General features: G+C 49.7%; 2 protein-coding genes across 3 annotated transcripts; one reads left to right on the top strand and one right to left on the bottom strand.

Moving 5' to 3' along the window:
• Positions 1 to 1,475: 1,475 nt before the first annotated feature.
• CDKN3 (cyclin dependent kinase inhibitor 3) lies at positions 1,476 to 8,698 on the top strand. 2 transcript variants are annotated; one of them, XM_069856924.1, is made up of 7 exons: positions 1,476 to 1,567; positions 2,209 to 2,264; positions 3,484 to 3,528; positions 5,045 to 5,267; positions 7,223 to 7,254; positions 8,138 to 8,218; positions 8,412 to 8,698. In XM_069856924.1, the coding sequence occupies exons 1-7, from the start codon at positions 1,494 to 1,496 to the stop codon at positions 8,474 to 8,476; spliced, it is 576 nt and encodes a 191-aa protein (XP_069713025.1). In that variant the 5' UTR covers positions 1,476 to 1,493; the 3' UTR covers positions 8,477 to 8,698. The 2 variants fall into 2 exon arrangements, with proteins under 2 accessions (XP_069713025.1, XP_069713024.1); XM_069856923.1 differs by having other exon boundaries at positions 8,115 to 8,218.
• Positions 8,699 to 11,158: 2,460 nt separating this feature from the next.
• CNIH1 (cornichon family member 1) lies at positions 11,159 to 21,544 on the bottom strand. Its single transcript, XM_069856929.1, has 5 exons — positions 21,412 to 21,544; positions 19,713 to 19,781; positions 14,535 to 14,647; positions 13,473 to 13,616; positions 11,159 to 12,055 (listed from the first exon to the last, which is right to left on the bottom strand). The coding sequence occupies exons 1-5, from the start codon at positions 21,490 to 21,492 to the stop codon at positions 12,028 to 12,030; spliced, it is 435 nt and encodes a 144-aa protein (XP_069713030.1). The 5' UTR covers positions 21,493 to 21,544; the 3' UTR covers positions 11,159 to 12,027.
• Between the last annotated feature and the right edge of the window lie 322 nt (positions 21,545 to 21,866).

Below are 21,866 nucleotides of genomic sequence, written 5' to 3'. Positions count from 1 at the left end.
TTCTTCTTGTAGAGAGGGGCCCAAAACTGGATGCAGGATTCAAGGTGCAGCTTCACCAGCTCCAAGTGCAGGGGCACAATCCCTTCCCTGGCCCTGCTGACCACACCTTGGCTGACCCAAGCCAAGATGCCGTGGGCCTTCTCAGCCACCTGGGCCACTGCTGGCTCACGTTCAGGTGCTCTCAACCAACATCCTAGGTCCTTTTCCGCCAGGCAGCTTTCTAGCTGCTCTTCCCCAGGCCTGGAGCGCTGCATGGGGTGGTTGTGTCCCAAGTGCATGACTGGGCACATGGATCTGTTGAATCTGATCCCATTGGCCTTGGCCCACAGACCCAGCCCCTTCCTGTGAGGGGCCAATCCTCTCCCTACACCAACGCGCGAGAATGCTCGCCGCACTATTTATAGACGCATAAGCCCCGCCCCATCGCTGTCGACCAATCAGAACTCGCCTCGCGCTCTCCGCGCGCTCCCATTGGTCGAGGGGCTGGCGGGCTCGGCCAATGGGCTGCGCGGGGCCAGTTCAAACGGGCGGGGGGGGGGGCGACGCCGAGGCGAGAGCGGTGAGAGCGGGATAAGGGCGGGGGGGCGCGGGGCCTCAGGGAGACCTCAGAGCAGCTTCCAGAAATGAAAGGGGCTCAGGGAAAGCTGGGGAGGGGCTCTGGATCAGGGAGGGCAGGGAGAGGACGACGGGGAACGGTTTTCAACTGGAAGAGGGGAGATTGAGATGAGATCTTGGGGAGAAATGTTTTGCTGTGAGGGTGGGGAGGCCCTGGCCCAGGCTGCCCAGAGCAGGGGTGGCTGCCCCATCCCTGGAGGGGTTCAAGGCCAGGTTGGATGGGGCTTGGAGCCCCTGATCCAGTGGGAGGTGTCCCTGCCCATGGCAGGGGTGGGACTGGATGGGCTTTGAGGTCCCTTCCAACCCAAACCATTCCATGATTCTATGATCAGAACAGAAAGAATCATAGAAAAACTGCTTGTTTTCTGAATGAGGAGGCATTTCTGCATCCAACTGCCTCCTCAGCAACGCCAATACTTTACTCAAGGTTTTGAGGTCCCTTCCAATCCAAACCATTCTGTGATTCTTCATAGAATCATAGAATAACCAGGTTGGAAGAGACCCACCGGATCATCGAGTCCAACCATTCCTATGTAGTGATAGGATGAGGGGAAATGGCTTTAAATTGGAAGGGGGAAGATTTACATTAGACATCAGGAAGAAATTCTTCACGATGAAGGTAGTGAGGCCCTGGAACAGGTTTCCCAGAGCAGGGGTGGCTGCCCCATCCCTGGAGGGGTTCAAGGCCAGGGTGGAGGGGACTTGGAACCCCTGATCCAGTGGGAGGTGTCCCTACCCATGGCAGGGGATTGGAACTGCATCACCTTCAATGTCCCTTCCATGCAAACCATTTTATCATTCTATGATTGAAGGCTCAGCTGGGGGACAATAGAGGTTGCAGCAAGCCCCTTGCTCTTCTCCCAACGCAGCCTTGCGCCATGCAAGCGAGCGACTTCGACTCGTCAGAGGAGGATGTAGCAGACGAAGCTCTGAGCCCACTCTCCATCTCCTGGTGAGGCACGTTCCGGGGGTCTTTTCCCACAGGAACAACACAGACATTAGCATTAAATCCTGTTCCTGCCAGCTAGTCAAGGAAGGGGATTGACCCACTCTGCACTGGTGCAGCTTCATCTCAAGTGCTGGGTGCAGTTTTGGGCACCACAAGACAAAAAGGATCTGAAGCTACTGGGGAGCATCCAAATGAGGCCATAAAGTTTGTGAAGGGTTTAGAGGGAAAGCTGTGATGAGGAGCGGCTGAAGTCACTTGGTCTGTTCAGCCTGGAGAAGAGGAGACTGAGGAGACACTTCCTTACGCTCTACAGCTTCCTCACCAGGGGAGGAGGAGCAGACGTTGAGCTCTTCTCTCTGATGACCAATGCCAGGAGCCGTGAGAATGGCAGGAAAATGTGCTGGGAGAGGGTTAGGTTGGACATTAGGCAGGGCTATGTGATGAACTACAGTATAAAAACCATGTTATTCCCTTCTCTGCTGTTGTAGAAATAAGTCTGGAATACTGTTTTATTCTTAAGTTATAGGTAGGTAATTCTCTCATGGTCCTACATAAAATGAATGTTTAGGGGTGAGTTATCTCTGTTCAAATAATCAAAATGCTCTGTTCTGATTTTTTTAATTACATGTTTTATTTCCCGGTAGGTTGCCTTTGTCTCCTGTCTACTCTTCTGTGTTCCTGGGATTATGTTCCCTTCCAGGTAAGAAGCATTGGCTGACGTTTGCAGCATGTTTGAAGCTGCAGAGAGATAACATCTTGTACCCTAAACTCCTGCTTTCCTTTCACTTGGTGAGGTGACTTGTTTTGTGATCCTACCACTGGAATAATTGTTTCAGAAATACCAAGACTGAGAGAATATCTTACTGAAAGATCATCTGAGAGAGGGGTAGGAGAACAGTGCTTGTTTTCTACCATCGGTTAGAACGGGCTGAGAGAGTTGGGGTTGCTCTGCCTGGAGAAGAGAAGGCTCCAGGGAGACCTTAGAGCGGCTTCCAGCACTGAAAAGGGCTCCAGGAAAGCTGGGGAGGGACTTTTTACAATGGTCTGGAGAGACAGAACAAGGGGGGATGGCTTTAAATTGGAAGGGGGAAGATTTAGATGAGACACTAGGAAGAAATTCTTTGTGATAAGGGTGGGGAGGCCCTGGCCCAGGTTCCCAGAGAAATAGTGGATGTCCCCTCTCTGAAGGTGTTCTTCCAACTCAAACCATTCCACGATTCGGGCATTTGTGAGAAGTAGTTCCTCAAAATATTTGCACTGTCTTCCCTCTGTCTACCCTCCTTCTAATTTAAAGCCATTTCCATCCTATCACTAAATGCCTTTGCAAAAAGGCACTCCCCAGCTTTTCTGCAGCCCCCTTCAGGTACTGCTGTGAATATTGCAGTGCAGTATTCTCTAAAGGTTGACAGATTTCCTTGTAGCATGATATGAGGAAAAATGGAAGTTGCTATACGCCAAGAATTGAATAGTAAGGAGGATTTTTAATGTGATTTGTGCTGAATAACAGAACAGGGAACTTACTTTCCTACCAGTCAACCAGGTGGCTCTTAACTAATCTCTATCCAGCCATTTTATTTGTTTGTTGGGGTTTCTTTTTGTGGGGTTTTACTGTTGTTTTTTTTTAAGCTGTACCCTTATTGTTTATATCGCAAGCTTTTCATCTGGAGAATGCATAGCAGCTTGAAACCTTGGGCAGATTTTTTTTTAAGCCTATTAATCACTGTATTAAGCAGATAATGGTGTTTAAACTGTCTTCTGCACTAGTGATCTATTTGCAAAACTAAGAACTGTGTTTTATTTGAGGTGTGACTTTGTTGCTTGCTTTGCATTTCGGGGTGATTCTGTGCTGTGTTCTACAGCTGTAGCAGCCATTTCATAAATTGCCCAGAGTGGTAATTATCGTTCATTGTTTGGTTTAGGTTGCAGGTTTAAGGATGTCAGAAGAAATCTTCAGAAAGATATAGGTAAGTCTTCTGTCACTGTGTGTCTCTTATTTCCATGTAATGGGTATGGTTTCTATACAGGCTGGGGGGCGACATAAATGAAAGCAGCTTATGGAGAAGGACTTGGGGTCCTGATTGATGAGAAGCTATATATGAGACAGCAATGTGCGCTCACAGCCCAGAAGGCCAGCTGAGTCCTGGGCCACATCAAATGAAGCGTGGCCAGCAGGGCAAGGGAGGGGATTCTGCCCCTCTAGTCCGCTCTTGTAACACCCCACTCGGAGTATTGCATCCAGTTCTGGAGTCCTCCACATAAGAAGGAGATGGAACTGTTGGAATGGGTCCAGAGGAGGCCACGGAGATGAACTCCAATGGCTGGAGCACCTCTGCTGAGGCCAGGCTGAGAGAGTCGGGGTTGTTCAACCTGGAGAAGAGAAGGCTCTGGGGAGATGTTATGGCATCTTCCAGCACTGAAAGGGGCTCCAGGAAAGCTGGGGAGGGACTTTTTACAAGGGCCTGGAGTGATAGGATGAGGGGAATGGCTTTAAATTAGAGGGGGTGAGATTTAGATGAGATCTTAGACAGAAATGTTTTCCTGTGAGGGTGGGGAGGCCCTGGCCCAGGTTCCCCATGGAAGCCATGGCTTCCCCATCCCTGGAGGTGTTCAAGACCAGGTTGGATGGGGCTTGGAGCAACCTGATGCAAAGGGAGGTGTCCCTGCCCATGGATGGGGTTCAAGGTCCCTCCCAACCCAACCCATTCTCTGATTCCATGAAATATCATAACACAGTGACTGGTTACGACAACTAGATAAATGTGCAGCGCCGCTTTTCCTGTGGCCTCTCTACCAAACATTGAGTAAGTAGTTAGGGTATTTCTAGGATGAAGCTATACAGACACATGTATCTTCGACAGGAGCTATGAGCTCTGCTAAGTTCTGGACAGCAGGCATCTTCAAAACGGCTAGACCAAGAAGAATTACAAACCTGTAATCTTCTTTTCCCAGAGAAAAGTGAAATTGGGATAGAAATGATGGAATTGCGTGAAGGTTTGTGCCTAGTATTCATCTGCACTAGAAGAGCAGAGACCAGTAGCAAAAACCTACAGCATTTGGGTCTTGACCCACATGGTTACAGCTGGAGGCAGACAGAATCGCGCTTAGGCTGGCAGCAGCAATCAGACTCTTCCGAGCACTGAGACGCTTTCCTGTGAGGAAACGCTCAAGGCTCTGTGAACTGAGAAAACTCCTCTTGGGGGTTACCTGAAGCCAAATGCAGGAGAATCATGGAATGATTTGGGTTGGAAGGGACCTCAAAGCTCATCCAGTTCCAACACCCTGCCACCTCCCACTGGATCAGGTTGCTCAAAGCCCCAAAAGAGACTCTGTAGAAGTAAATGCTGCTTAAAACAAAATTGCTAACTCCTATTGTCTTAACCTCAAAGATTAAACAAGAGAATCAGTACCAAGTAGCTTATCAGTTTATCCTTAAGCTTGATAGACTTTTGTTTATTTGCCAACGTCCTAATCTCTTGGCAGAAGAACTAAAGACCTATGGGACCCAGGATATATTTGTACTTTGTACCAGAGGAGAGCTTGTGAAATACCGCGTACCCAACCTTATAGACGCCTACCAACAGCACGGGATCTGTGTGCACCACCATCCCATTCCTGATGGGGATGCTCCTGACATTGACAAGTGCTGCAGAATCCTGGAAGAGCTAAGAAGCTGTTTAGAAAGAAACCGGAAAACAATCATACAGTAGGTTCTGGTTTCCTTCCTTTTGCCCTACGTACCTGTAAAATATACCTGCTTCTTTCTGGAGGTATGACCAGCTAAAACACAAATGACAGGTGCAGCTTTTAGGGCTGGTTCAAGCTCTGAAAAGCTCCTCATGCACCCTTTTGGAGCTAAGCAGTCTTTTGTAAGATTTGAGTCTCCCATTTTTCCCTTGCTCTCTACAGCAAGTGCTTTAAAATGTGTGTTGAATGGTGCCATGTGACACCTTGCTGCTAAGCTAGTTGGATATCAGGTGTACAATATGCGCTGGAAGCTAAAGGCACTCTCGTCAGGGAATAACGCACCTCGGTGCTGTTTGCTGGAACACAATGAGTCCCTGGTAGTGCAAAATTCACTTCTAAATTGCACGAGACTGGTTTAAAGTGATTTCTTCAGATGCTTGTTGAGTTCAGGGTAGAGAGGAAGTGCTTTCCAAGTTCCACATTCCTGAACGATCCTGCTGACAGCTCCCTGCTCAGACATCCAGAGTCCTCAGGCTTCCTGCTGACCCAGAACCCCACTGCTGTCAGTAGCTCACAACGATCATCGAAGACTGAACCTGGAGTAGGATTTAAAGAAAAGTGAGGTGGTCGTCATGGTTTGGCTCTCAATTCCCTTCCCATCCACTCCCAGGGAAAGGGAAATAAGAAAAAGACTTGTGGGTTGGAAACTAAAACTACAGCTTTAATTAAATAATAATATAATAATAATGATGAAAATAATAAGAAAGTAATAATCTATACAAATATGAAATCATGCCTCCACCTTTCAATGACTGTACATCACCACAAACGTTGCAGAGCAGACACGAGAGGAGGGGTCTGAGGCTGGGAGGGAGCTGGGCTCAGGAACTGGATTTGGGAACGCACAGATCCAGCTCAGGGGCAGACAGACAGACAGACAGACAGTCAAGGTCCTTGCTGGTCATCAGCCATCATGGAAGACAGAGACCCTCATGATCTCTTAGTTGTGTGCCAAGTGTGAGGTATATGGGATGGAATCCTCTGGTCAGTTGGGGTCAACTCTCCTGTCTGCCCCTCCCTGCAGGTGTGACCTGCTTATTGCCAGCTCAAGGATGGCCTTGGTTTCCATAAAATAAGTGTAAGCATTGGCTCCTGCATCCCAGTGTTATCAGTTCTAGAGACAAACAACTGTAAAAACCATGCAGTTAACTTTCAGAAAATGAAGCTATCTAGATGAGACTGAGCTGGAGTCAGAAAAATGATTCTGCTTTAGTACAAACCACAACAGGTGTCCATTTTTATGCTGTTTTCTGTCATCCTGTGCCTTTGGAACTATTACCATGACTGAAGATGAACTTTAAAATTGCTCTTTCTCTAGAAAGACACTGCTTAAGGGAAGTTTAAGGAATCAATGGATGAGTGCCTTGGAGGCATAACCATAAAACGGTTTGGGTTGGAAGGGACCTTAAAGCCCATCCAGTTCCAACTGGACACCTCCCACTGGATCAGGGGCTCCAAGCCCCATCCAACCTGGCCTTGAACACCTCCAGGGATGGGGCAGCCACCACTTCCCTGGGCAACCTGTTCCAGTGCCTTACTGCTCTCATTGTGAAGAAATTCTTCCTTATGTTTTGCCTAAATCATCTGCCTTTCTCCAGTTTATAGCCATTGCCCCTCATCCTGTCACCACAAGCCTCTGTGAACAGCCCCTCCCCAGCTTTCTTGTAGCCCCTTTCAGGTAACGGAAGGTCGCTGTAAGGTCTCCTCGGAGCCTTCTCTTCTCCAGGCTGAACAACCCCAGCTCTCTCAGCCTGTCCTCGAACGGGAGGTGCTCCATATTCCTACTTCCTTGTACCACTGCTCCTCTTGATCATGTTAAGGCAAGAATGTGTCTGTATGTTTATATCTCGAGGGGGCTCTGGGTGTTGCCGTGGAGTACAGCTTGTTACAGCCAAATGCTCTCTCCTTTTCCAGCTGCTACGGTGGCTTTGGACGCTCGTGTCTGGGTAAGCAGCTGCCTTCTCCCTCTCCATGCTAACCAACCCCTCCTACAAGCCTGTTCTCACGAGACAGCGCTGTCTGAAGGAGCCGCATCCTGCCTGAAGCCTAAGGGTGGTTACAGTGCAAACTGCCACTGCAGGTAGCAGGCTTAGTTAATATGTTTGGGCCCATTCTTGGGAGAGGTGTTGTCAAAGGGTAATAACATCAGCTGCCTGTACAGAAACTGTTGGTGGTGAGTGATGTAGACCTAAATATGTAGGTAAGGGGATGGAGGGTCAGGCACAGTTAGTCTTCCAGTGAGGCTGGTAGAAAACTGTCTTTTACTTTCTGACTCTTTCTCTGTTTTCACAGCAGATTTAAGTCTCGTCTGACTGATGGGACCCCTCTTCCCTGAACATCTCCTCAAGAAAAGGAGATGAACCTATTCCTCTGCATCTTTCTTCACCTCAGTGTTCCCCTTAAGGCTTTCAGGGGCATTAATTATTGTGTGAGCCCCAGAAGGCAGGGGTGGTGATATTGCCAAAAAAGCAAATGTGGTCAGAAGATGCAAAGGGGACTTAACTGAGTCTCATGCTTGAAAAGCCAAGAATTTGCCTTCCAAATGCTGCGGGGAAGGCAGGGGGGAAGCAGTGGGAGGACTTTCCCCTGTTTCCAAAGCCTGCAAGCTTGGGCGGGAGCAGCAGGCGGGTGGAGCCAGCGCCAAGAAATAATATTCAGCAAGAGATCCAGCAGGTCTGTGACCCTGATGAGATTGAGTTTTGCTAAACTGGTTTTGATGGAACAAACCTATTGCTGTGCTAAAGTGGTGCTGTGTGCAGCAAGAGGCGCTCAGTAGTATATATGCGTGTATACCTTCCCTTTACAGTAGCTGCCTGTCTCCTGCTTCAGCTTCTGGATGCGCTGGCACCTCAGCAAGTGATAGACAGCGTCAGAAACCTCAGAGGACCTGGGGCGATACAGACCATCAAGGTAATGAGGCTACAGCAGGTAATACACATGTGGAAAGCAAAGTGGAGGGGATCATCTGAAGTAAGCGAAAGAGCAAACAAGCAGACTAGAGGGTGCAGTTTTCATCCAGGGCTATCAAACAGCTTTTTAAGACAGGTGGTGGCTTTTCTCAAAGCGTAGAGCACTCATTACATACCTGGTTATGCCTTTTCAGCAATACAACTTCCTCCACGACTTTCGAGAGAACCTAGCTGCACATCTGGCAACAAAGGATACTGAGTTGAGATCGGTGTCACGATAACTGCTGTTGGTGTGGAGTATTGTGCTGTTTGCGTGGCTGCGGCAGACACCTGGACAAGACATCTCACTGACCTTTACGGTTTCCCATCGCCACTGCCTATGTGACGCAGCTCCTGGCTTTAACTCCTGCACGTACAGTGCTGGTGGGTGAAGGACAACCTGCAGGACGTGGAGCATCTTCCTCTGTACAGCTGTCTTTTAATACTCAGTGTTTTAAAATTACATGACAGTGTATTTGTGTTGATAACTGCTCTGCCTGCATGCCTAATGGCCTTGGTTTTGAGACAATGACTCTTACACCATGTTTGCTTCACATTTAACTTCACTTGGTATCAAGAGCGTAGGCATCAGCTGCCATTGAACTGTTAGGGTGATGTTTTCACCTTGGCACCCTACAGGCTGCATCAGTGAACTCGCCAAGCTTTAAATCAGAAACTGAATTCCATTTTTAGTTCATCTTTAGAGGGAAAACTTTGAGGAGCGGCTGAAGTCACTTTGCCTGTTCAGCCTGGAGGAGACTGAGGGGGGACCTCATTGCAGTTTATCGCTTCTGCACCAGGGAACGAGGAGGAGCAGGTGCTGAGCTCTTCTCTCTGGTGACCAGTAACAGGACCTGAGGGAATGGCAGAAAGATGTGCTGGGGAGGGTTCGGTTGGATACCAGGAAAAGGTTCTTCCCCAGAGGGTGGCAGAGCACTGGAACAGCTCCCAAGGAAGCAGTCACAGCGCCAAGCCTGACAATATTCCAGAGCACTTGGACAATCCCCTCAGACTCATGGTTTAAGTTTTGGGGTTGCCCTATGCAGGGGTAGGAGTTGGACTCTATGATCCTAGTGGGTTCCATCCAACTCGGGTCACTCTGTGATTCTATGATCTCTGTTTAACACACCATGAGAAATGGAAGAAGCAATTGGGCTTGAAGGCAGGACAGGGAGCAGCACAGTCTGTAACTCCCCACAGTGAAGTGCAGACTTCCAGTGCCAATGGGCTGGCTTCTACTCCAGTGTGTAGGGGAAGAGATGAGAGAGAACTTCCTTCTCTACTGCCTTTGTAAGAGAGTCCTGCTGGAATAATGTACGTAGATTAAAAATTACATCACTGGAGCTCTTTCAAAAAAACCCTTAGCTATATCTTTAAACCAAAGGAAAGTCGAGCATGAAGTTTCCAGCGGGAGTGCTCCTCCTTTATAAACCATCAAGAACTCATTCTAAAATACAATGGTTCCACTCAGCATGTTCAGTGATGTTCAGGAATGAGAGTTCTCGCTCAAACAAGATGAGGTTCTACACTGAATATCTGTGACAAACCAAGCGGGGATGGTTTTTCATAGAATCCCTAGACTGGAAAAGACCTTTGAGACCACGTCCAACTGTACCTGTCCACTACTAAATCATATCCCTAAGCACTTCATCTGCTCATCTCTTAAACATCTCCAGGCGTGGTGACTCAATCACCTCCCCGGGCAGCCTCTGCCAGTGCTTGAGAACCTTTTCAGTGAAGAAGTTTTTCCTACATCCAGTGTGAACCTCACCTGGTGCAGCTTGAGGCCCTTTCCTCTTGTCCTGTCACCTGTGAGAAGAGACCAACACTAACCTCTTTACAACATCCTTTCAGGAAGTTGTAAATGGTTTGTATGAACAGGGCAGGAACAGACACTGCAGTTGCGGCACAGGTGCTTTTGTGGCAAGACACTGCTGCATGCTAACACCACAGAAAGTAAATAAACAATCAGCTGTGAGCTGGAGAGGACAGTGAGGGGCTGGAGCGCGTCCAGAGAAGGGAAACAAAGCTGGGGAAGGGGCTGCAGAACAAGTCTTACAAGGAACAGTTGAGGAACCTGGAGTTGCTTAGCCTGGAGAAAAGGAGGCTGAGGGAAAACCTTACCACTGCCTACAATTGCCTGAAAGGAGATTGTAGAGAGGGGGGTGTTGGTCTCTTCTCCCGAGTGACAGGACACAGGATGAGAGGAGATGGCATCAAGTTGTGCTGGGGGAGGTTCAGATTGGACATCAAGAAAAATTTCCTCACAGAAAGGGTTCTCAGGCCCTGGCAGAGGCTGCCTGGGGAGGCAGTGGAGTCCCCATCCCTGGAGGTGCTTAAAAGACAGGGCGACAAGGCGCTCAGGGATCTGGTTTAGTAGTTGACAGGTACAGTTGGACTCAATGATCTCAAAGGTCTTTTCTAACCAAGCCATTCTATGGCTCTATGCCTGTAACAGTCCACAACCCTCCTGTTTAAATATAACCTCTCAGAAAGTCCAGAGAAGATGCACATTCCTGAACGTAGAAACTAGTCCTGTCCTGTTCTGAGGAAGCAATGATCATCCACCTCACTGTTAACATCTAACACGAATAGTTCTCCAGAACAGGCAAATGAAAAAGTTCCCTAATTATTACTCCTAAATTAAGTAGCTCTTTGTGGTCACAATTTACAATGCAATACGATTAGTTTAGCTGAAACATCTTCCCGCTGCCTCACCTACTATTTATCTGCTGACCCAGGAAAAAGAAACAGGAAATTAAAGCATCCCTTTTCCAGACACAACTTGATTCCATGTTCTATTTTTAAAAGTTAATGCAATTACCCCTCATAAACCCAACAGCTGAATACAGCAACTACCTGTTCCATTTAGAAACTAAGCAAGGCACCAGGTCAAAATGAGTGTTTCTGAATATGAGAGATTTCTTTTATTGTTTATTGCACTAAGGAACAGCAGGGCAGTTTCACAATCTCACTTTCTGCTTTGAAAAGGTCTGTAAAGAATGTTTTCATCATCGGCCTTGATGAATGTCGCAGGTTTGTCCAGCTGTTAATAAGACTGCACAGACATTGAAAAGAAATAATCACCGCCACTTAAATTTATTCCTTCGTGGGCAATTCAGCTTCTCCTACCACAATGACATCGGCTTCAGATTAAAGCAAGGTTAGTGTTCATTGTAAACACCGAAGCCTCTGAACGATGCGTATAAAGGGAAAGAGAACCCAAATACAACAAAATAAAGCCAAACAAACCAAAAGAGAACTCCTAGTTTTGCAATTGTGCCCATGAAGTCATCTCTTCAGACCAACGTCGCCTACAGGCGAAACAGCCAGCACTTCCAGCCCTTCTCAAGCACCCGGCAGCTACAGCGGATTTAGAATTCGAGTGGGATACACAAGTCCGAATGAGCCACTATGAAGCCCAGCCTAAAGAAAACCCCTAGCACGCTACGGCTACTCAGTAACAAAATGCCTACTTGATTACAGTTGTTCCTTGTGGAGTGCAAAGTCAAAACGTTTCAAAACCCAGTAATGTTTATATTAATTAACATGTTATTCCTTAATTTCAGTGTCCCGGTAACATAAGAAAACAGTCTTTCCACAACAATAAAACGTGGAAATGTATTAAAAATAGGGGAGTCATTGTTCTCTAACACAGACATGGTCATCAGGTTCCATCTTTAGTCTTGGTAAGAGGTCCTCCTTGTAAAGAATCCATGTGTTGTGGCTTTTGCATGCACTTAACTGGAACAAAGCTTGCCGAATGTCTTCTTAAGAGCTCACCAGAACATAAATCATGCTGGGAAAAAAGACAATAAAAATATTAAGATGCATCGTTTTGATTAGCGTTATACATTTAATTACACAGTCGTGTCTTCCACAGAACAAATCTGAGCGAGGTACATGGATTGTGACTGAAGATCTCACACAAAGTCACAGACACGTCATTTATAAAGCGTGACACGAACTGCTGCAACAACCAGTTGTCACCACATCAAGTGGCGTTGTAGCAGGGAGCCCAGTACAAGGTGATGCGTACATGTTAAAAGCCGGAGCTGTTCCAGCTGTGCTGTAAGTCTCAAAGCACCCGGAACAGATGCGGACACCAAGCAGCGAGTTGGCTTTTGGCTTGAAGGAAGAATCGGGAGGAGTTTTTGTGCCTCCCACCCCTTTTCACTCTTCTAACTTTGGCTTCAACAGAAACCACATTTACATCTCACAAATTGTGGAATGGTTTGAGTTGGAAGTGACCTCAAATCCCATCCAGCCCCACCCCTACCCTGGGCAGGGACACCTCCCACGGGATCAGAGGCTCCAAGCCCCATCCAACCCGGCCTTGAACCCCTCCAGGGATGGAGCAGCCACCCCTGCTCTGGGCAGCCTGGGCCAGGGCCTCCCACCCTCACAGGAAAATGTTTCTTCCCAAGATCTCCTTTCAATCTCCCTCTTCCAGCTGTAAACCTTTCCCCTCATCCTACCCCTGCACTCTGTGCTCAAGAGCCCCTCCCCAGCTTTCCTGGAGCCCCTTTCAGTACTGGAAGCTGCTCTAAGGTCTCCCTGCAGCCTTCTCTTCTCCAGGCTGAACAACCCCAACTCTCTCAGCCTGGCCTCATATGGGAGGTCCTCCAGCCCTTCTGTCCTCAACTAAAGCAACATCTTTCATGACTGGATGGAGCAGGTGCTTCAGCCCTCGGATCATCTCCATGGCCTCCTCTGGACTTGCTCCAACAGCTCTTTGTCCTTCCTGTGCTGAGGACTCCAGAACTGGGCACAGGACTCCAGGTGGGTCTCATGGGAGTGGAGCAGAGGAGCAGAATCCCCTCCCTCGCCCTGCTGGTCCCGCTGGTTTGGATGCGGCCCAGGGCACAGTTCGCTTTCTGGGGCTGCACATGCAGAAAACCTTCTTACTCTAAAAATGCCACTGTCACAGCTTCTTAACACAGACAATAGGTGGGGGGGCATTATACTATGCTTAAAAGAAGAGAAGCTTGGAGCTTCCACATCTCAAATCATGGCATATAGCTTCAAAAGAGCAATTCTGACCAAATTAAGACTTGTGTTTTAAAACAGAACAAACAGCGATGGATTGTTTTCCAGGACAGCTGGCACTAAGTCCAACGTTTCTCTTGTGCACTGAGCCAAATCAAAAAACCTCAGGACTGAAGAGTAGATGGGAAACAGAGGAGGAAAAAAAAAATACACCAAAAAAAACTTACCCATATAGGTAGTAAAAAAATGATAGAAGGTAGAATGCTAATTTGCACCATCCTTCTTTCTGGCAATAGGCTAAAATATCTGCATTCATGATGGTTGTAGGATCATACAGACCGGGGCCGCTCATCACAGGTCTACTCATGTACCTGAAAGTGATGAACAGTTAGTTCTGCGGTGACGGCGAGGGGGAAACATCAGCTCCTGCCCCCACCCACCGAGTCAAACCAGAACTGAGGGAAGGAATCACGCCCCTCGCAGCCAAGTCCATCAGCTCCACGTAGGAGATGGCAAACTGACCAAGCTCCAAACTAAACATGCCTACGGAAGAGCTTTCACAGATGGTGCCGCGATCGCTTACCTCAGCCTTAAACCATGCTGAGCTCTGGTGCACCAAAAGGAAACAGGACAAATGTATAAATAAATGAAAACCGGGATTCCTCATGAAAGGGTTGGAAAAGCTGGAGAAGAGACCAACGCATAACCCTACATAACCTACAGCTTCTACTCATTAGCAAAATGCATGCTGGCTACCATGCCGAAGGGATACTCACATGGGTCAGTACAGAACGATCCCGAAATTGTAGTGGAACAGTCCTACCTCCAACCCCTCCGACTCCTCCACACACCGGGACAAAGCCACGCAGCGAAAGCTGTTTTGCTGGGTTACGTTTCAACCAGATCAGCTCCCTCCACAGGACTTAACACCAGCACAAGAAGCGGTGGAGCCCGTGGCTTAGCAGCAAGAGGAAAGCGTGACCGCCGCCTCTACCGGCGATCCCGGCCGTGACTGCAGCACCCGTCCAGCTGCCGCAGGTCAGTGACCTTTAACGCGTGCGTTAACACAACCCGGTTCTTGCACGGCACAAGAGAACGACAAATAAAAGCAACCAAGAAAGCAGAGCGATGGCTCTTAACTTTATAGCCATGGCATAAACTTTCTCAAGGTCACCTCAAGAAGCATCTTTATTTGCCAAAAAACACAGAACACTTAACGGGAAGCACGGCCACAGGCGAATGAGTAACAGGTAAGGTGAGAACAGAGATCCCGGACTCATCAATATTACCTCCAAATATGATAAGCCAACAAAGGCATATTGAGACCCAGTGTGAGCCACTCTGCTGCGCAGAGGAACATAACACAGAAGAATGCATGGATGAGGTACTCTGGAAGTACAAGCTGGAAAAGAAAAAACATGAGTTAGAAGTTTTGATTATCCAAAGCAAGAACGCGTGGCGTTCAATCTATTTTGGAGGTAAGCTCCTGTTTAATAAGTAATATTAAAACCCAAAGATGAACAAGGCTGTGGAATCTTAGAATCATGGAATGGTTTGTGTTGGAAGGGATCTTAAAGATCATCCAGTTTCAACCCCCTACAATGGGCAGGGACACCTCCAACTAGAAAGTGGAAACAGCAACCAGCAGGACACGCTTTGCTGTTTTCACACGATAGTCATGAACCGAGGAAAGAAGTTTAGAACATTAATGCTCGGATCGATACTTTTTAATTGTTTCTATTAAATCAAGTGCACTGTTAACAGACTCCACGCTTTACACGTGACCTTCGTAGTAGAAGATACCACTGAGATATTTCTGCTCATGCAACAGAGAAATACCAGTCAGAGACAGGTTCTGTGGGATGGTTTAAAGGAAAAAAAAAAAGAGCGTTTGTGTTTTACTGGTTTTCTTTTATCCAGCAAAATGCAGGAACACACACGGCTCTGCCCAGGGACAAGCACCGGGCTGCTGTGACGTGGGAGGACACCACGGCCCCTACGCCCACACAGCTCCAGGCTCTTCTTTCCTTCACAAGGACCCAATCATAGAATCACAGAATGGTTTGGGTTGGAAGGGACCTCAAAGCCCATCCAGCTCCAATCCCCCTGCCACGGGCAGGGACACCTCCCACGGGATCAAGCCGCATGCTTCAAAGCACCATGCTTTTCAGCAGAAGCCCACAGAGCTCATGATCAGTTTACTACGAACTCGCGGAAAGCGTGAAATGCCAGGTAGTATTAGTGTTATTAACAGGAATAACGTGGAGAGATACCGAGATTCAACGCATGCAAAGAGCCAGCACCATCTCACGCCCACCACAAGAGGAAAATCCGGTAAAACAAGACCATCCCATGATACCATTGACTCGCTTATCACATAATTTGGGAAAAAGGAAAGCTATAAGCTTTTCACTTCTCAGCTCGGGACTGCTGAAACATCTTCTCGTGAAAAATACTCCATGTACACGTACAGAATCAAACAGTCTGTGTGTGTGCCCACATGCACACACCGCACGCTGTGTCTCTGAGAAATGTGCGGGACAGTGACAGCTGCACGGGAGACTACGCTGGCATTTCAAGTGGCATAGAACGGTTCGTATTTTCTCTCAACAGACAGTTCTTCAAATCAGAATCATAGAATGGTTTGGGTTGGAAGGGACCTCCAAGTCCATCCAGTTCCAACTCCCTGCACTGGACACCTCCCACTGGATCAGGGGCTCCAAGCCCCATCCAACCTGGCCTTGAACCCCTCCAGGGATGGGGCAGCCACGACTTCCTCAGACAACCTGGGCCAGGGCCTCCCCACCCTCACAGGAAAAGATTTCCTAAGATCTCATCTAAATCTCCCCCGTTCCAATTTAATGCCACTTCCCCTCATCCTGCCACTGTGAAAAAGCCCCTCCCCAGCTTTCTTGTAGTCCTTTCAGTACTGGAAGCTGCTCCAAGGCCTCCTCTGAGCCTTCTCTTCTCCATACTGAACAATCCCAACTCTCAGCCTGTCCTCATAGCAGAAATGCTCCAGCCCTCAGATCAACTTTGTGGCCTCCTCTGGACTCAGAATCCCCAGAACCCCAAGAATATCCTCCAACAGATCTAACAACCACCAGCAAGCAGGCAATCTTACCTCCTCCACTCTATTCTGCTACTCTAAACAAAGAATAAGAAAGAAAGAAAGCTGGCGTGACTGTCACACATTAAAAGGTTCAAGTAACTATTGTGTCCAGAACCTTCTCTCTATTCTTACCATTTATAAACTGGCAATTATTTATAGAAGAACAACAACAAAACACCTGTACAAAACAGGATGTGTTTGGCAGCCTGCTGAGACAGATTTATCCTGTCTCAGAATGCACAGTTTATCTTACTACAAATCTCAACCCCCCTTCTTTACTGGGTTTATTCTCCAGGTCCCTAAACACCTCGCTACCTGTCTACATCTCCAGAGACAGTGACTCCACCACGTCCTGGGCAGCCGTTCCAGGGCCTGAGAACCCTTTTGGTGAAGAAATTTTCCCCGATATCCAATTTGAACCTGCCCTGGTGCAACTTGAGGCCATTTCCTCTCATCCTGTCACCTGTTACTTGGGAGAAGAGACCAGCACAACCACAACCTCCTTTCAGGAGCTGCAGACAGTGACGGGGTCTCCCCTCAGCCTTCTTTTCTCCAGACTACACAATCCCAGCTCCCTCAGCCACTCCTCATAACCCTTGCTCTCCAGCCCCTTCCCCAGCTCCGTTCCCTTCTCCAGACAAGCTCCAGCCCGTCAACGTCCTTCTTGGAGTGAGGGACCCAAACTGAACCCAGGATTCGAGGTGCAGCCTCATGGGTGCCGAGTACAGAGAGAAAATAACCTCCCTGGACCTGCTGGCCACGCTGTTTCTGATCCAAGCCAAGATGCTACTGGCCTTCTCAGCCACCTGGGCCACTGCTGGCTCATGTTCAGCCACTGTCACCCAACCAGGTCCTTCTCCTCCAGGCACTTTCCAGCTGCTCTTCCCCAAGCCTGGAGCCGCACGGGGTTGTTGTGGCCCAAGCACAGGACTCAGCACTTGGCCTTGTTGATCCTCATCCCGCTGGTCACAGCCCACTATGCCCTAACTCCCACACCAGAATAACCTGTCTGTCTTCAAACCTACCATGTTTTATCCTCCCTCACTGCTATAAGGGAAAATTAACCACGCCACATTTACTCTACCATGACATTTACCAGAGAAACGAGGGAGGAAGAACTCCCGTTGTGGAGAAAAGACAGGACTATAATGGGAGCAGGGAAGAGAAGGCAGCAGCAGCTTTCTAAGCAGTTACTATTTTGGGCTAATCTTTCTACTGAAGTGTCTCCATCCTACCAGGATTTTTGATCCTTTCTACCGGAAAAACCACATGCCAGCATGTTTGTCCGGCATCCCAGATCCCCTCAAGAGTACAGATTCTAACTTTGCTTTGAGCAGCCAAGCTACTTTCACAAGAAAAGCAAAGATTAAGTTATTTCATAGTCTAAGTCACGCAGCTATCGTATCGAATAAACACTCCATGCACGTGGGTTAACGGAAGGTTAATATTGGCGTTCGACATGCGCATCGTAACACTGCAAAGGTTGAGGTAAGACCGGAATGGACGGATGTAATGGGAATTCGCCTTCCCCCACACTGCAGCAGGAATGACAGCAGAACAGACCAAGCAAGGGAAACTGTTAGATGCGCAGCTACCCGAGCAGCCCACTTCGCGCTCCGAGATGCTGACCACCTCTGCTCCTCTCCACCCTCTCTCCCTCTCGATTTATGTGCTCTGTGTCTAACACACAGGGGCTTTTTTACAAGCCCAGCTCCTGGAAATGGATTTTCCTTTTCATAATTCACTTAACTTTTCAAAACACAACAGCCAGTCCCAGTGCTGCTGTGCTGCCCTGCATCCCACCTCAGCCTGGCCACTCCAAGCCAAAAGAAATCATGGAGTGGGTTGGGTTGGAAAGCATCTTAAAGCCCATCCAGTTCCACCCCTGCCATGGGCAGGGACACCTCCCACTGGATCAGGGGCTGCAAGCTCCATCCAACCTGGCCTTGAACCCCTCCAGGAAGGGGACATCCACAGCTTCCCCAGGCAACCTGGGCCAGGGCCTCCTCAACCTCAGCGTGAAGAATTTCTTCCTAATGTCGAATCTAAATCTTCCCCCTTCCAATTTAAAGCCATTCCCTCTTGTCCTACCCATCCATGCCCTGGTAAAAGCCCCTCACCAGCCTTCCTGGAGCCCCTTTCAGCGCTGGAAGCTGCTCTAAGGTCTCCCTGAAGCCTTCTCTTCTCCAGGTTGAACAACCCCATCTCTCTCAGCCTGTCCTCACAGCAGAGGAGCTCCAGCCCTCACACCATCTCCATGGCCTCCTCTGGACCTGTTCCAACAGCTCCATCTCCTTCTTACGCTGGGGAATCCAAAACTGGACACAGGACTCTACATGGGGTCTCATCAGAGCGGGGCAGAGGGGCAGAATCCTCTCCCTTGCCCTGCTGGCCACGCTGCTTTGGATGCAGCCCAGGACACGGTTGGCCTTTTGGGCCGCGGGCTCACATTGCTGGCTCAGAAGTGCACAAAATCCCTCCTCTACCCAACTGTGTATTCTTTAACAATCATCCCTTCTACTGTTGGCCTGTTAGATTCACCAGCAAATGGTTTTGCCTCAAATGGTTTTCACAAACCAAGGAGTGCCAGAGTTGCATCCAAGAGAGGACACCAAGATACAGCCCTGACCCCAGAACCAAAGCAGAGATGCCAATGCCCAGCAGATTATGGCCACCCAAACCCTTAGACAAGAGCAGCATTTATTGGGTCAATGCTTAAAAACCAGCTGCTCTCCTGTCACCTCAGAGTTGAGAGCAGCTTGCTTGAACAGCACTGTTTGTTTCTGCTGGAGGTAACCTCAGCTATCGATAGGACGTCTGTAACGGGCATGTAACAGTTTTCCCCGCTTCACTGGGTTAAGCAAGTGGAATTTTGGCACAAAATATGGAAATTCATGGAGTTGTTATAAACCCCAACAAACAAAAAACGAGCAGATGAACAGGCAGGCTAAACGAAACAGCTTAAGAGAATTACAGATGTTCCTAACGGGATGAGAAGGGAAGAGGCATTGAGAACAGGAAACTGAAAAGCAGTACACACCTTTAACGCAATTTTGACTCTTTTAATCTTTTTGACCTTTTCAACTGTCTTTGTGCCGAAAAATGTAGAAAGCAGATTGAAAGAATGTTAGTACGACAGCTGACAAGATCACTGGCAGATTAACAACAGTCAGATTATTCCCGATGAAAGTCAAGGAGCAGACAAAGCATTCTCCCTACGACTTCTACTGGACGGCCAGGTCTTGTCTGCCCCAGTGCAAGCTCTTGCCCAGTTCAATTGTATCAAGATTACACCAAAAACAACCACTCGACATACATTTATTTAAAAGAACCAGATATTTGGCATGCGACTTACAGGGTTGAGGGTGTTGCACTGGTCTATGGGGTTCTTATAGTCAGTCTTCAACTCGTCGAATGCTATAATCTGGAAAAAATTGAGGCTGTTAGAACCATACAATCATCAAGGGTGGAAAAGACCTCTAAGCTCTAAGACAAGCCGTCAGCCCAACACCACAGTGCCTGCTAAACCACGTCCCCAAGTGCCACGGCTACAGACTTTTTGAACCGCTCCAGGGATGGAGATTCCACCACTGCCCTGGGCAGCCTCTGCCAGGGCTTCACCACTCTTTCAGTAAAGAAATTTTCCATAATGTCCAATCTGAATCTCCCCGGCACAACTCGAGGCAATTTCCTCTTGTCCTATCACTTGTGAAAGCTCATCTGGAGTCCCGTGTCCAGTTCTGGAATCTTCAACTCCTCATTGACTTCCTCTGGAAGGAGATGGAGCAGTTGGAACGGGCCCACAGGAGGCTGCAAAGATGATCCGAGGGCTGGAGCAGCTCCCATATGAGGACAGGCTGAGAGGGTTGGGGTTGTTCAACCTGGAGAAGAGAAGGCTCTCGGGCTAACTGGGAGGCCGCTCTCGGGCTAACTGGGAGGCCGCTCTCGGGCTAACTGGGAGGCCGCTCTCGGGCTAACTGGGAGGCCGCTCTCGGGCTAACTGGGAGGCCGCTCTCGGGCTAACTGGGAGGCCGCTCTCCGGTTAACTGGAGGCCGCTCTCGGGCTAACTGGGAGGCCGCTCTCCGGTTAACTGGAGGCCGCTCTCGGGCTAACTGGGAGGCCGCTCTCCGGTTAACTGGAGGCCGCTCTCGGGCTAACTGGGAGGCTGATTTCTGGCTAACTGGGAGGCCGCTCTCCGGTTAACTGGAGGCTGCTCTCGGGCTAACTGGGAGGCTGATTTCTGGCTAACTGGGAGGCTGCTCTCGGGCTAACTGGGAGGCCGCTCTCTGGCTAACTGGGAGGCCGCTCTCGGGCTAACTGGGAGGCTGATTTCTGGCTAACTGGGAGGCCGTTCTCGGGCTAACTGGGAGGCCGCTCTCGGGCTAACTGGGAGGCCTCTCTCGGGCTAACTGGGAGGCTGCTCTAGGGCTAACTGGGAGGCTGATTTCTGGCTAACTGGGAGGCTGCTCTCGGGCTAACTGGGAGGCTGATTTCTGGCTAACTGGGAGGCTGCTCTCGGGCTAACTGGGAGGCCGCTCTCTGGCTAACTGGGAGGCCGCTCTCGGGCTAACTGGGAGGCTGATTTCTGGCTAACTGGGAGGCCGTTCTCGGGCTAACTGGGAGGCCGCTCTCGGGCTAACTGGGAGGCCTCTCTCGGGCTAACTGGGAGGCTGCTCTAGGGCTAACTGGGAGGCTGATTTCTGGCTAACTGGGAGGCCGCTCTCGGGCTAACTGGGAGGCTGATTTCTGGCTAACTGGGAGGCCGCTCTCGGGCTAACTGGACGCTGCCTTAGTGGTAACTGGGAGGCTGTTCTAAGCTAACTGGGAGGACTGGAATAGCGCCAGAACAGCATCCCCCGCCCCCTCTCGCCCCACCGCCGGCTCCAGCCCCTTTCCCCCCCCCAGATGCTCTCAGACCTCCCCCAAAAGCCCCCCAAACCCCCGAAAATCCCAGGAATTCGGCTCTCCGTGCATCCCGGGGCCGGGCCGGTGGGGGTGGGGAGAACCCGGGAGCGGCGGGGCCGCGCACACAGGGCCCCTCCCGCGCACTCACGTGCCAGATGGCGAAGAAGATGAGCGCGGCGGTGAGGAGCAGCGCCAGCATGTAGCAGAAAGCGGCGAAGGTGAACGCCATGGCGGCCCCGGGAGCGGCGGCGGCGGCTGCGCGGGGGACGCGGGGCGCGGCGGCTCCGCCCCCATTGCCGCCCATTGACCGCGGCGCCCCCTGCCGGCAACGAGGGGTCATTGACGCCCATTGACTGCAGCGCCCCCTGCCGACTGGGAAGGGTCAGTGCCGCCCATTGACCGCAGCGCCCCCCTGCCGGCAACGAGGGTTCATTGACGCCCATTGACTGCGGCGCCCCCTGCCGGCAACGAGGGGTCAGTGCCGCCCATTGACTGCAGCGCTCCCCTGCCGGCTGCGAGAGGTCAGTGCCGCCCATTGACTGCAGCGCCCCCTGCCGGCAACGAGCGCTCAGTGCCGCCCATTGAATGCATTGCCCCCTGCCG

The sequence above is a fragment of the Phaenicophaeus curvirostris genome, chromosome 5, assembly GCF_032191515.1.
Source record: "Phaenicophaeus curvirostris isolate KB17595 chromosome 5, BPBGC_Pcur_1.0, whole genome shotgun sequence".
Classification (NCBI taxonomy): Eukaryota; Metazoa; Chordata; class Aves; order Cuculiformes; family Cuculidae; genus Phaenicophaeus; species Phaenicophaeus curvirostris.
The sequence above is the reverse complement of the archived record's forward strand: the minus strand, read 5'-3'. Positions and strand labels throughout refer to the sequence as shown.

Excerpts from the sequence above, each read along its gene's own strand:
- CNIH1 (XM_069856929.1), bottom strand. The coding sequence starts at position 21,492 with ATGGCGTTCACCTTCGCCGCTTTCTGCTACATGCTGGCGCTGCTCCTC. Across the intron at positions 19,782-21,411 it reads TCTTCTTCGCCATCTGGCAC|ATTATAGCATTCGACGAGTT; the intron begins GTGAGTGCGCGG and ends AATTTTTTCCAG. Across the intron at positions 14,648-19,712 it reads AGTGCAACACCCTCAACCCT|CTTGTACTTCCAGAGTACCT; the intron begins GTAAGTCGCATG and ends TTTCTTTTCCAG.
- CDKN3 (XM_069856923.1), top strand. The coding sequence starts at position 1,494 with ATGCAAGCGAGCGACTTCGACTCGTCAGAGGAGGATGTAGCAGACGAA. Across the intron at positions 3,529-5,044 it reads AAATCTTCAGAAAGATATAG|AAGAACTAAAGACCTATGGG; the intron begins GTAAGTCTTCTG and ends ATCTCTTGGCAG. Across the intron at positions 8,219-8,411 it reads GGGCGATACAGACCATCAAG|CAATACAACTTCCTCCACGA; the intron begins GTAATGAGGCTA and ends ATGCCTTTTCAG.